At 32.7% G+C, this 14,903-nt stretch overlaps 1 protein-coding gene across 6 annotated transcripts in view; it reads left to right on the top strand.

The window, feature by feature from the left end:
* LOC132752069 (serine/threonine-protein kinase TBK1-like) overlaps window positions 1–13,323 on the top strand; it is a 36,308-nt gene extending 22,985 nt beyond the window's left edge. For 5 of the 6 annotated variants that reach the window (XM_060742341.1, XM_060742338.1, XM_060742340.1 and 2 more), the window contains 9 exons: window positions 38–299; window positions 1,045–1,160; window positions 1,770–1,886; window positions 3,713–3,814; window positions 6,560–6,656; window positions 7,596–7,730; window positions 8,351–8,496; window positions 10,872–10,943; window positions 12,401–13,323. In XM_060742341.1, coding sequence (XP_060598324.1) covers window positions 38–299; window positions 1,045–1,160; window positions 1,770–1,886; window positions 3,713–3,814; window positions 6,560–6,656; window positions 7,596–7,730; window positions 8,351–8,496; window positions 10,872–10,943; window positions 12,401–12,482 — 1,129 coding nt within the window. In that variant the 3' untranslated portion in view covers window positions 12,483–13,323. Of the gene's footprint in view, window positions 1–37; window positions 300–1,044; window positions 1,161–1,769; window positions 1,887–3,712; window positions 3,815–6,559; window positions 6,657–7,510; window positions 7,731–8,350; window positions 8,497–10,871; window positions 10,944–12,400 lie in introns of those variants that run through there. The other variant, XM_060742342.1, reaches the window with a different exon arrangement.
* Window positions 13,324–14,903: the final 1,580 nt, after the last annotated feature.

Below are 14,903 nucleotides of genomic sequence, written 5' to 3'. Positions count from 1 at the left end.
TATTTGCAATAATAAACACTTAATTTGTCCTTTTCAGACGGTTCATAAAGAATACTGTAGGAAATTCAGAATGGATAGTTCCAGAAATAAAACAAAGACTTGAGGAAACTAGAATGCACCAAGAATCTTTTTCTAAAACATTTAATTTATTATTAAAATTATTTAATACATTGAACTCAGTAACTCCTGTTGAAGAAATGATGTCTACAAAAGTAGGAATGTCCGTGACTCTACAGGAACCAGTCAACCAACTGTTACAATGTCTTCGTGAAGAGTCACTTGATGTATTTTATGAGAAGGTAATGTAGATAAGTTGTTGCTGACCGAAAATATACTTGAGTATTGCTTTTAAATGCTCTGACCATAAATATAAAAAAAGATGAAGAAAAAAAAAGCAACAACACTTTTACATCATAATTTGAAAATTAAAACCACTTTGACAATAGATTATGATATCACTCTGTTTATGATCGAGAACAAGTTGCGTGTCTAAAGTCCCTTTTCCTAGTTGGTATATCTATTCTCAAAATTGCTAGCCTTTTTGGTAGATGTACGCTTCCTATGAAAGGTAGTTTTATTTCTATTTTAAGACCTGGGAAATTATATTATATAGAATATTGTAAAATAAGCAAACGTAATTTAATGCTACGTCTGGTCTGAAGTTGGAACGCTGCTAGATCTACTTTAAATAGACCTGTATTACACAATTTCGTGACGATTTTATTCTGTGAAAGAGCGACATAGGCTGCCTTAACTCTTGGTTAAGAACATATGAGCCGCGCCATGACAAAACCAACCTAATGGGTTTGCGACCAGCATGTATCCAGACCAGCCTGATCAGGATCCATACTGTTCGCTATCAGTTTCTCTACATGTAATAGGGTTTGTAAGCGAACAGCATGGATCCTGATCAGATTGCGCAGATGCGTTGGATCTATGCTGGTCGCAAACGCACTATGTTGGTTTTGATATGGCGCGGCTCAATTATGTATACTAAAGTATATGTAGCAGGCAGAAATGAATTTACCATTGTATTTATTTCAGATATATACGCGCCTTAATGAGATCGAGGTATATGTTAGCGTTCTAAGTAAACGTATATCAGAACAAGAGATAGAAAGATTAAGGCATAATCATGGTTGTGTGGAGGATGACCATTGGTAAGCCAATGTTTCCGTGTTTTGTTGAATTTGTCCATATCCATGGAGTGGTAAGAAAGAAAGAGATTTCCTTTTTGTACATAAACATTGAAATGTGTCTCTTATAACAACTAAAATAGTATGCAAAGTTGCAACTTTTAAACTATGTTGAACCGAGGTAATGTTTTGAATCTACAAATACATATTTGTATGCCCCCACCATTTAGGGGAAAATTTTTCCGTCCGTACTTCATTGACGCTGTCCTGCTGCCAGGATGTCCGTAGAGTGACAAACCAATGGAATGTGTGGCACTCATGTACTATATGTTCAAACTGATGCTTTTGCATTTAAAGATATACTATGCTCATCATTGAGTAAAATATTTTAATCACAGAAATTTATTGAAATCTATGAAATTCTAACTGAATATGTCTAATTTGAATAAAAGTTCTGTCATCATCCATCTTTCACCTTTTTTGACGTAAGCATCTGGATGCACACACTTTCTTCCCCATAATATTTGAATAATGAGATAACAATTAAAGATAATCATCTTTGTAGAAATCCATCTTTTTGTATTGAACCATATACTCGTACATGTATGATATATATTTACATTTTTTTTTCAGTCTTTCAAAAGCAGAAACATTGAAGAACAAAATAGCTAGTGTGTCTGCTACGATGGTAAAACATCGCAAATATGGCGACCTACATAGTCATGAAAAATTCATTCATAAATGCGAAAAGTAAGTGCAAACATTATTTATGGGTTTTTTTTCTTTCATAAAAAGCAAGAAACAACTTAAGTTGGTGTTTTACATATCATATCGTTAAACCATAATTCACTTGAAACAAAAATCTTTTTTTTTTAAATGATAATAATTATTAAAATCGTCATGATAAATGGTTTTTCTGGTTTTGTTGTAATTCTAATCTAATATTTATTAATAGTTTATGTAGCTTTATAGACATTATACCCACTAGCTTACCCGGGCACTGCGTGCTCATGGTGGGTTGTTGTGATCCCTCATCTGACCGTCCGTCGTCGTATGTCGTCAACAATTTCTTCAAAAAAAAATCACCTGAAAACCAAAGACTGGATATTGTACAAACTAAATGATCTTTCCGTATTCCCCTATCAAAGTTGTTCACATGGTTTCAGTCGTTTACATAGCTAGTTATGGCCTCTTGGGTCAACATTTTCCCTGCCCAAGGGAATCATAAGTTTCCCTTCTTTGTTATAATTGAAAAAAAGTAAAGTAAAACCTTTAAAATCTTTTGTCAAACCCCAAGTGCCAGAGCGTAGATATTTGGCATGACATATTGTAAAAATTAGTCCTGCCCATGATGGTCACGTGGTTTCCTTATGTGTATATAGTAACACCATCAAAGTCTCTTCCTTGAAACCTCAGGGGCTAGAGCATGAAACATTTTCTAGTTATCTAAGATTGTACAAATTATTGCTAAAAATTGGCCCATCCCAAGGGTGTCAAGGTTTTTTTTTAAATATGTATATTTATGCTCAAATTAATAGTAAAAACATAAGAAATCTTCTATGAAGTATCAAGGGCTAAAGCTTAGTTATTTGGCATGAAGCATCATCTAGTGGACTTTTTGTGGCTCTTGGATCAATACCTGCCTTTCATTATGCGTCATGTTATTTTTTTATGTTATGCCTGTATATACTTGCAATAACTTGAATTTCGTCTTATTTGAAACCTAAAGGGCTAGAACTTAGATATTCGGCACGAAACATTGTTTTGTGGATCAACATTGGTCCTGTCCTGGGGATCATGATTTTATCTTTATGTACATTGCAAACAATTGAAAAATCGTCTTCTCTAAAAAAACCTTGGATTTGATTTGGAGGTTATTCATGACAAGTAGGTGACCGAGAGTCACATTGGCCACTAAAAGCTTACACGATCCAATGTCCCACTTGTTCTGGATATATTACATACTTTTAAAGATATGAAATAAACATCTATGTAGAATGTACAAGTTGTTATAAAATCTATACTGAAAGGCTTAACATTGATTATATTGTGGAAATAGTTGCAGACAACTCTTTAGTATTTACAATTGTTTAAATAGCATTTCTTTCCCATTGAATATTATTGACATGTCGTATAATATACCCTTATACTGTTAATAGAATATTGGTAAAATCTATAATCATAGTTATTATCATTTGTTTCTTTTGTTTGAAGAAATGGTATCTACCAGTGACAGTATTGCTTGTGTATAAACAAAGTATAATGTCGTATATCATTGCTCTAAATCACCTTTCTGTGAAGCAATTTTATTGACTTTTGCTCCTAAGCGAAATTATGGATTATTGCCCAACAGTAAATTGTTGGTCCTTCGTTTGAGACAACACTACTGGTTCCTAGTTTAATGCTGATTTTCTACCTCAATCACGAATGATTAAAAGCAATTTTGGTTTTGCACTAATTCCTGTTGATTTTGTCACCAGTTCATATTTATTTTCCTATGAGCCAATTTGATTGCTTTCCACCAGTGTAAATTACCCTAAACTAAAGCTAATTCTACTGTTTTTTATCATTTGCAGACAGAAGCTTCAGGAATACAACATGTTTATGTGGTCGCTAGCAGTAGAACATTGCAAGAAAAATGTTCAAAACGTTTACCGAAGTACGCAGCGTGAAATGGGGTAAGCCAAGATGAGAAACAAAATTATTTCGAACACTAAAATTTCTACGAAAAATCTATCGTCTGTGGTTGAATAAAGTTATGATATGATACATTATGTACGTTTCACAATACTTTGCAAAAATTCACGAAGAAACATTTACGTAGAATTTTGTTTGGATAAAAAACCCACACAAATGTCTTAGTCTTGAAAGCGATATGTCTATTGTTAACAACAGACCGCTATGGTTTTGATATTTTGTTACACAAATATAAAAAAAATTGTGACGATTTACCTGGAGATGTATTTAACGCCGTTTTTCGGAGATGTTCCGTGTGGAACTTTTAGAGGTTCTATAAATAAACATTATGTATCGGTCAGTACGTGCATGATTAAATCACTGTTTTGTAAAAGATGCTACAAACATTCAAACTAAAAGGTTAAAGAAAACGCATTTATATTGAACTTGTTTGAAATCCTCCTCAAGGTGGTTTGAAGGTCGTGATATAGTTAGCAGGTAATACTGAGCTAGCTTGAAGTAAGGATTGACATTTCATGTTATTACAATGTGTGTTTATAAGTTAGGCCTGTCACGCACTAAGCCACGTTACAATTTTCAACCGGAAGTGATGTATAATACTCTCGGAACCTATTAGTTTGTTTATATATACACAGTTTAGTAATTAGATGATGTTTGAAAATATCCGTTGTTGTTTTGTGTTAATCTCAAAGTTATGCCTAGACTCTTTGTTAAAGGAATAGTGTATTTTTGTGTATTTTATGAAGCAAAGGTGAATATCTTAATTGGTCGTAGCATTGATAATTTTGTAAAAAAATAAAAATCTGGACAAGATGTGATCCCTTGGAAGCATAGAAAACAACAATATTATATGAAAATTGCAGACTCGGTTTGGTTATGTCTATGCATTTGAGCAGTGTAACAATAAAATGACAATCACACCCACCCTAGCACCGGCTATTTGCCTTTCATGAATTAGTGTAATGACTGACTATTATATATAGTGATAGGGAGCTTTTATTTTAAACTGTATAGAATTGCTTTGAACTGACAGATTTTGTTACATGTTATATGATTTAGATATTTAATAGTTTTGTTAAAATATCTGTTATAAATGATATTTGAGTTATGTCCATGTGTCGATCAGATAAATGATTTGAATTTTTTTACCTGAGTGCACAGCTGCAAACCCGGGTTATAGTATGGTAAATGCCGGCGGCGGCGGGCGGGCGTGGGAAAATTTTTAGTAACTGTTTTCTAAGCAAGAACTTATCACAGCCTCTTAATATTTGGCATACAGCATTAACACATGGTCCCATACCGTGGGATTCGATTTCAGGTCTGTGACTTATCCACTTCCTGTTCACCAACTTAGTTATATTTTCGACATAAATGGTCAGTGGTAGGAATTTTTTGTAGCACTTTTCTCAGCAACTACTTATCACAGCCTCTTGATATTTTGATATTTGGCATACATCATTAACACGTGGTCCCATACTGTGGAATTCAATTTCAGGTCTGTCGCTCATCCATTTCTAGTTAAATTTTTGACATAAATGGTCAATGGTAGGAAATATTCGCAACAGTTTTCTCAGCAACTACTTATCACAGCCTTTTGATATTAGGTATATGGCATTTACAAATGTTCCCGTACTTTGCGATTTTATTTCAGGTCTGTCGCTCATCCTTATCCTGTTTACAGACTTAGTTAAATTTTCAACATTAATGGTCAATGGTAGGAAATTTTCGTAACAGTTTTCTCAGCAACTACCTATCACATCCTCTTTATATTTGGCATACAACATTAACACTGGTCCCATACTGTGGGATTCGATTACAGGTCTGTCGCTCATCCACTTCCTGTTTACAGACTTAGTTTAATTTTCGACATTTATGGTCAATTGTAGGAAATGTTAGTAACAGTTTTCTCAGCAACTACTTATCACAGCCTCTTGATATTTGGCAAAATCATTTCCCCCATGAAATTTGGTATACAAATGAAATCCGGCGTATTCTGTCTTTCACCCATTTCTATTTTTTGTTTTGAAGGAAACACTCCGTTTCATTTGGTTGTTCTAAATGTATTTTGATATGTTTTCTATATATGTGATTGATTGATTTTTTGTGTATTTTATTGGTCGCTATTTTATTGGGATATCATGAAAACTGTTTTGTTTACGATTGTTAATGAAGAAATAGAAAAATCGGTAAACAAGTTGCATTTGAGCGTCATTTGAATTATAATTAGACTGGTAATATTTGAACAGCTAACATGTGTAAGTGATTCGAGCTATTCTATTTGTTTTTTGAACTAGTCCTACAAGTATTTAAGTGCTATACCTGATAGTAGACACGTAGCTAGTGCATTTATTTGTTTTTTGAACTAGTCCTACAAATATTTTAGTGATATACCTGATAGAAGACACGTAGCTAGTGCTGTTTGATATACAAGGATTCTTATTGATTCCGTTGGTTTGTTAAGAACTGTGTCCGTTGGTCTGTTGACAAATTGTTCATAACATTCTCGGGTAGGATTGGGGGATGACATTTATTTTCATTTAATAACTTATACTTTGTTACATATCTTTTTTTATTCATGTTTGTTTGTTTGTTTGTTCAATATAAAACGATAGCTACTTATTGCTTGTTAATTTAGTTAATGAAACAGTTAATTTAGTTAATGAAACAGTTAATTTAGTTAATGAAACAGCACGATGTGTTAATGTTTAATAAATATCTTGTTTCAGAAATCTTACAAAACACTTAACACGCACCAAGAAAGTAGAACAAAACATATCGTCAGTGAAAGACAGTTTATTGCAGCTGAGTGATCGGCTAAAACAAGTAAGATGCAAATAAATCAAAGCCTTATATCTAGTTGTGATAAAATTGTACAGTCAACGCAATTGAAAACTAAACGTACACCGACCAATGATTTGTGAATTCATGCAAATGTTTAATGCTGTTTTCTTTACTGTAACTTTCATTGATTTGAATTTTACGAAAATGTAAATATGTTATTTCATATGAGTTGTGGTTGCTAAATGAATTTAAATGAAGCAAGTTAAGACCGCGTAATAAAGGGAATCAGTGACTTACAAACATGTATTAAACTATTCACGAGCTTTATAACATTTATGGAATAAGTGTTATGTAAAAGCTACCCTCTAGCACCGGATGAAGGATAACTCGGCATTTTGAATATGAAATTGGACATTTTTTTTAGAAATTTTTACCCCCCCCCCCCCCCCCCAATGTAAAATGCCTTTTTCTTTTTGATGTGATGCAAGTGTAAAGAAATTCATCATGGCAATATTACATAGATGTCATGGAGATTAAAAATGTCTTAAACCTAATAACAACATAGTTATCAAACATCATCTATATTCTGATTATAGTGAAGTGAAAGTCTTTTTTTATTTCGTATAAGTGATTTAAGGATAGTCTCGGCTCAATTAGCATTTAAAGTCACAAACCTTTCCTCATTAACGAACATTTAAAGCCATAAACCTTGGACGACATATTCACACAAAATATTGGAAAATGCACTCCCTGTGCTATCCTGTAATATTATATAACTGCAAAAAAGGCAAGTAGATAAATTGTGCAAAAAGAAAGAAGAGTTGATAGCATCATTTGTGTCATTTGTAATATTTATTTGCATACTTTATAACGATTTCACCCTATTTCCGTTTTAGGGGCAACCATTTATGCATTGAGCCCTTGAATATCGTAGTTTGTTTTCCACTGTAAAACTTTTGTTCATCTTTGACGTCTTAACAGAAAGAAGAAAAATGCCGCAGTATAGTTGAAAAAATAACAAAGTTGCTGGAGAAGACCCTTGTTGATTGTAAAGGAAGATTTAAAATGTCGCCCCTAGCAGCTAGCGATGTTCGTAGTCAACCACCCGGAGCTGAGGTAATACCAGAACTCGCACCTTGGATCGTTTACTTTGTTACGTCATTTTTATTTAAAGTACTTCCGAAAATGTACCTTTATTTAAAAAAATATATTTTATAAATTTGACGCGAACAAGTCGTCCTTCCATTTTCTTAACGTTCAAACGTAAATAATTGTGAAATAGGCTTTGTATTTTACTTTTTAATGACAACCAGTCGTGTCTGTTGTTAGGACCAAAGTCATATTTACTTGCTCAAAACTTTGTTCAATTTTGTCCTGCTTCATTAGTTATTGTTAAATGGTTACATTTTTAAGGCGGCAGAATACCAATTTACCATTTTGACTGAAATTGTGAAACAATAAGTTGCAATAAATGCTTTTAGAAACCTTTCTTCTTAAACAGTAACGTTTAGGTGAAGTTAATATGATAGGACTCTAGGTTTAATTAGCATGGAACGTTATTTGAAAGAAAGTTATTCTATTATACATGTATTTATATTTATGTATTTACTTTTCGTTATGTTCTCATTGTAATTATATAGTTAAACGTCCGTTGTTATGAATAGAGCATTTTACTTTAAACACTCTCTTTCCTTTTCCCTCATATATTCTTAATTCTCTGTGTATATTTTCCAAAGACAACAGCCCAGGCAAAATATGAACCGATTCGAAGTGAGTTAAGCATGCAAGAATCTGTGACGTCAGAAAGTGATTCGTCTGGTCGTGAGGGTAGCACAAAACCAAAACGTCAGAGGACAATGCTTCTGGACAAACTAACAAAGGAGTAAGCTGATGTTGTATTTCTCTGATTTAATGCATCATTATTATTTGTCACTATTAATCATTTAATATTACTAAAAACAAACATTTGTCACCTAGATATCAGTTCATCAGTTATTAAGTGTTTGTTATTTATATTAATAAGAAATTGCATATTAAGTCATTTGTCATATTTCTAATATGGTTCCGTGAATTTTTTCTGGATATATTTTAAGCCTATTTTTACATTTGTGTGTGTTTATGAGTGTTGGGCTGTTTACATGTGTGTATATATTTGCAGTTTGTTTTTTGTTAACATACCCACATTTTCTTTTTGAAATTTTACTATTGATATGACTCGCACATTCTCAGATTTGTCTCTATAAACCATGAACTATGATTGACTTAAATTATTGAATTGACATAATGCTCATTTTAATTGTTAAGATGTGCTGAATTGACTTTTTATTTCCCAACATAGACTGTTTACCAACAGTTGAAAATGGAAAATGTTTAGAATAAAATATTGATCAAAATATAAAAAGACTGTCCGGTTGAACTTAAAGCAGGCGAATTCCGATGGATATTTACAGAATTAATTATAAAATTTAAAGGAATTAAGAGAAAATGTTATTATATCTTTCTCCTGTTCACTCACTTAAAACATTTGGATGGGCATAATGTCACTTTTATTTTTAGCTTTTGTGATCGCTTTTCGTCCGGCGTCCGTCCGTCGTCCGTCCCGGGGGTCATTGATTTTCCCTATATGCATATAGTAAAAACTTAAAAAATCTTCTTTTAAAGAACCGTAAGAGCTAGAGCTAAGATATTTGGCATGAAACATCTTCTAGTGAGTGTCTACCAAGTTTGTTCAAATAAAAGCCCTGGGGTCAAAATTGGCTCCGCCCCGGGGGGTCATTGATTTTCCCTATATGCATATAGTAAAAACTTAAAAAATCTTCTTTTAAAGAACCCAAAGAGCTAGAGCTAAGATATTTGGCATGAAACATCTTCTAGTAAGTGTCTACCAAGTTTGTTCAAATAAAAGCCCTGGGGTCAAAATTGGCCCCGCCCCGGGGGGTCATTGATTTTCCCTATATGCATATAGTAAAAACTTAAAAAATCTTCTTTTAAAGAACCGTAAGAGCTAGAGCTAAGATATTTGGCATGAAACATCTTCTAGTGAATGTCTACCAAGTTTGTTCAAATAAAAGCCCTGGGGTCAAAATTGGCCCCGCCCCGGGGGTCATTGATTTTCCCTATATGCATATAGTAAAAACTTAAAAAATCTTCTTTTAAAGAACTGTAAGAGCTAGAGCTTAGATATTTGGCATGAAACATCTTCTAGTGAATGTCTACCAAGTTTGTTCAAATAAAAGCCCTGGGGTCAAAATTGGCCCCGCCCCAGGGGGTCATTGATTTTCCCTATATGCATAAAGTAAAAACTTAAAAAATCTTCTTTTAAAGAACCCAAAGAGCTAGAGCTAAGATATTTGGCATGAAACATCTTCTAGTGAATGTCTACCAAGTTTGTTCAAATAAAAGCCCTGGGGTCAAAATTGGCCCCGCCCCGGGGGGTCATTGATTTTCCCTATATGCATATAGTAAAAACTTAAAAAATCTTCTTTTAAAGAACCGTAAGAGCTAGAGCTTAGATATTTGGCATGAAACATCTTCTAGTGAATGTCTACCAAGTTTGTTCAAATAAAAGCCCTGGGGTCAAAATTGGCCCCGCCCCAGGGGGTCATTGATTTTCCCTATATGCATATAGTAAAAACTTAAAAAATCTTCTTTTAAAGAACCCAAAGAGCTAGAGCTAAGATATTTAGCATGAGACATGTTCTAATGGGTGTCTACCAAGTATGTTCAAATAAAAGCCCTGGGGTCAAAACTGGCCCCGCCCCGGGGGTCATTGATTTTCCTTATATGTGTATAGCAAAAACTTAAAAATCTTCTTTGAAAAAACCCAAATAGCTAGAGTTTAGATATTAAGCATGAAACATCTTTAAGTAAATATCTACAAAGTTTGTTCAAATAAAAGCCTGGGGGTCAAAACTGGCCCTGCCCGAGGGGTGTCATTGTTTTTAACTATATGTGTATAGTAAAAACTTAAAAAATCTTCTTTTAAAAAACCCAATGAGCTAGAACTTAGATGTTTTGCATGAAACATCTTCTTATGGGTGTCTACCAAGTCTGTTCAAATAAACAAATAAAAGCCCTTGGGTAAAAATTGGCCCGGGGGGGGGGGGGGGGGCTATATACAGGTGAGCGACCTCTGGGCCATCATGGCCCTCTTGTTTTTAGATTTGCACTATTTGAAAAATTATATGCACATGAATTTAAGATTTAAGTACTTCTTTGAAAGAAATCTGCTGATATTAGCTCTTAAATTATTTACAGATTGATGTCTCTGAAAACTGACAGCGATGAATTAAGACAATTAGTAGTTGAAAGTGGAGATGTTATGCAGCAGTGAGTGTTTTAAATGTTTAGCTGCTAAATTTGGTATAGAAATGAGCCGAGTCACGACAAAACCAACGTTATGCGTTTGCGACCAGCATGGATCCAGACCAGCCTGTGCATCCGCGCAGTCTGATCAGGATCTATGCTGTTCGCTAACAAACCCTATAATAAGAAGAGAAACTGATAGCGAACAGCATGGATCCTGATCAGACTGCGCGGATGCGCAGGCTGGTCTGGATCCATGCTGGTCGCAAACCCATTATGTTGGTTTTGTCATGACACGGCTCAATTAATAAAAAAATTGAGAATTGTCGAAACAGTCTGATACCAGAAAAATATCCGTTCTTGAGAGAATGAGTACACTGTTTATAAAACTATATTATCAAAATGGCTTGTAACGGGGTCAATACTCACAGTATCTGAACGGTCCTTGTGTACATATTGATGATAAGATGTTTAATACTTTAAGTATTTGACGATCATTTTATATTGAATGTAAATTCTGAATTGATTGAAAACTCTAAGGGGATTGAACAAGGTAAATAGCCAGTACATCAACGATTTAACAAGGAAACAGTATATCAAAGCTGTAATCCTGTATATGACATGTGAACACAATTAGTACAGGAACATAATCCAACAATTGACAGAATATGAACGGTATCCATTAATACCGCGAGATATACATTGTAGCTTATAGCAAGTTGATAAATATCGTGCTATATAGATATTATATTCTTTATTGAGATATCATTAGGAAATAATCTCAATAATTAAAGGATTCTTTGCCGACAGAAATTTCCTGGTTTTGCTGGTACATTACTAAGGATTGTTAATGAGAAATGTGTGTTTTGCTCTAAAACCATGATCCCGATTGATTGCGAATTGTACTGTCCAATAATTAGGAGGAAAATGAGGTCATTATACTACAACATTTTCGCAGAGAAAACATTTTGTTAATTCAAATTTTACTTATTGTTAAGACTGTGAAATATATTTTTTTTGTAACATACATACCTAAAATCGTCGCACAAGAAAACATAATGTATTAAGATATATCAAACTATAGATTGTAGATATATTTGCGAAAAGAAATGCAGAAAGGCAAGGGTCGTTACCTTATTCACATTCAGTTTACTAGCCTTAATTATGAAAACCTCGTCTCGATGTTTAGTTATATTAATTTTATTTATGCTTTAGTTTATTACATTGTATTAGAATGCCTGCAACATTAAATTTATTGTTCTTGAGTTTTATGTAGAAAGTGTCATATAGTTTTTTTTAAATTTAAGTTTAAATTAAAATTTGACTAGTAACAACGCGTGTTTGCCGGTCAGTTTTGAAATGTAAAATACAGATGTTTGTTAACACATTTTGTTCCTAGAATGAACTTTATTGTTATAGAAATTATAAAAACATTGAATTTCAACTATTTTGAGTTTATACACTTCTGTTTACATTTTCAGATTTCTTTCGGAAACATCTAATCTCCGTATAGAAGGATCACTTGACAGTGATCAGAGGCGACTACATCCGGATGATACGTAATTGGTCTCCGAACATGCTCAAATATTTCGCTAAAACTACAAATCTAGCAAAACCCTTCCAATAATTCCATACTGACGAAATAAGTCAGAAAACTCTACAATGAATTTACCGTACTATACTTTTTTTTAACTGTTTGATATATAAGAGTTAGTTTTGGTTGTACCATTTATGATGATTTTAATAAAAAAGTTAAGAAAAATACGTAGCCCAACACGCGATGAAATTGCAATTCCTTTATTTTTAGATGTTCCAGGAGCATCTTTAGTAGTAGTAGTAGTAGTTGATATGCCTGTCTAGTAAGGGTGTGCTTTTTAAATATCAAACATTATGATAATGTTTTATTCCTTTTTCTCTATGCAACCAAATATTTTTATACTGTAATAAAATGTTAGTGCCGTTTGAAACTACGAAATAGTTCTGATAATAGAGATGTTTTTTATGGATTTGTTCCTCGAAGGGTTCTTTGCGTTGAAGTTATAGCGAATATATGTAGCATTATTTTTGGCGACCATTACAATTGAGGCGGAGGGATTAAGATGTTCACGAGTATGTGACTCCTGGAAAATAAGCTGCGTTGTTTATAGGTGTATAAAGTAAATACTTCGTTACTGTAGTAACAGTAAAGTGGAACCACTAACTGAGAAGGCTGTTTGTCTTGTCTTTGCTATTATCTGGTATATCTCATTTGACTTCTAAGTTTTACAATAGAATGACATAATTGTAGACTATGTAATGACAATTGAATGTCTATAGTGTACATAGTAAAACAAAGTGTACATACATTGACATTGTACAGAAAGAAAGTGTACATACATTGACAGAAAGTGTACATACATGACAGAAAGTGACAGAAATTGACTTATTTGTACATATGTATATATTTTAAAGAAGCTAATCTTTAGAAATATTGTTATTGTTTTGAGATCTTGACAAGACTTTAATAGTCGGTGTAAAAAATTTGAAGGGTGTTTTCACCTTTTCATAAATATTTATATTTTTCACACATATATTTTTCACATTTATTATTTTGTGTGGCACTGTTTTGTTTATTACTTTCATTTGAATAATAGCATAAAAGAAAAAAGGAAAATAATTAAAACGACAATGTAAAAAAACAGACATAAATGTAAAGGGTAATAATGAAAGTAATAGAGCTTTTTTTGTAAAAAAAAAAAAAAAAAAAAAAAAAAAAACAAAGCAAATAAATAAATTTAAAAAAACACAATAAAAACGAATGCTACTTTTCACATTACATTGTATAAGTAGTTGCATATTCATTGCACTATCAGTTTGTATAGTCAGTGTTAGTATGCATAAAAGTTAATGTGTTAACTTTGATATTGGTTACTCTTTGTCTATGATGAACATCATTTCATTTATGGTTATACTGCATGTCTGTTAGTGAGAATATGTTTTATTTATTGCATGTTTGATTTTTTTATTTCAAAACAATATATTAACTATGAAAGTCTGAAATATTTGTACATAAAATGTAATCTTTACGTACTGTCTGCTATGTATAAATCATTAAATGCACAATATCATAAAGGACGTATCTGGATGGATGAATTAATTAGGATACGGGTCAAAGGTTAACCATATATCTTAATTATTACTACATTTTCCAACTAGCATTTTTAATATATGTATATATATTGAAATGGCATTGACCTTATTGAATAAAATGAATATTCATAGTGTTTTTTTCTTCTTCATAGTGTATAGATATTTTTTTCTAGGTACATTTATTCACTAATATAGTGACCTTTGTATGTAATTGAATATGTATAAATAAAATTGTATGTAAACTTGTAGATACATATACATATGTACATGCATTTGATATAAAACTGAAACCGTCATTTGTATGAAAGAATTAAAATAACACACAGTAACTTCTTTTTACGTGTTACTTAAAAAAGTCCTTAACTATATATAAATAATTCTAAACAAGAGATGTCACACAAGTGACGAATGTCCTAAAAAGGTTTCTTAAGCATGCAAGTATTATGAAAAGAAAAGAGAATGAAAGTAATTAATTGCTTAATTTTGCTCTTGTGAAATGAAGTGCTCTTTATAGCAAACTTAACACCTTGATGTGGTAGACATTTATTCCAAATTATTTTTAAATCCTTCAATCATGACAATTTTACAGTTTGAAAACTAATGCGTACCTTCAAACTCTTCTTATGAACATAAGTACCTTCAAACTATTAGAGTGACATTGACCTTGGAGGAAGGAACATGGGTCTTACACACAACATGTCATCTTGATGTGGTAGACATTTGTTACAAGTGACTAAAACTCTTCAATTCATGACAAAGGTCCGGACATGAATGTGTGTGCCTATAATCTCCATTTGTGATAACGTGAACACAAAGCGAATAATATGTAGGTCATGTAACTACGTCCATTATCCA

This window comes from Ruditapes philippinarum, unplaced genomic scaffold (assembly GCF_026571515.1).
Source record: "Ruditapes philippinarum isolate M1 unplaced genomic scaffold, ASM2657151v2 ctg1620_1_1_1_1, whole genome shotgun sequence".
In the NCBI taxonomy this organism is placed as follows: domain Eukaryota; kingdom Metazoa; phylum Mollusca; class Bivalvia; order Venerida; family Veneridae; genus Ruditapes; species Ruditapes philippinarum.
This window is presented reverse-complemented; position numbering and strand designations above follow the sequence as displayed.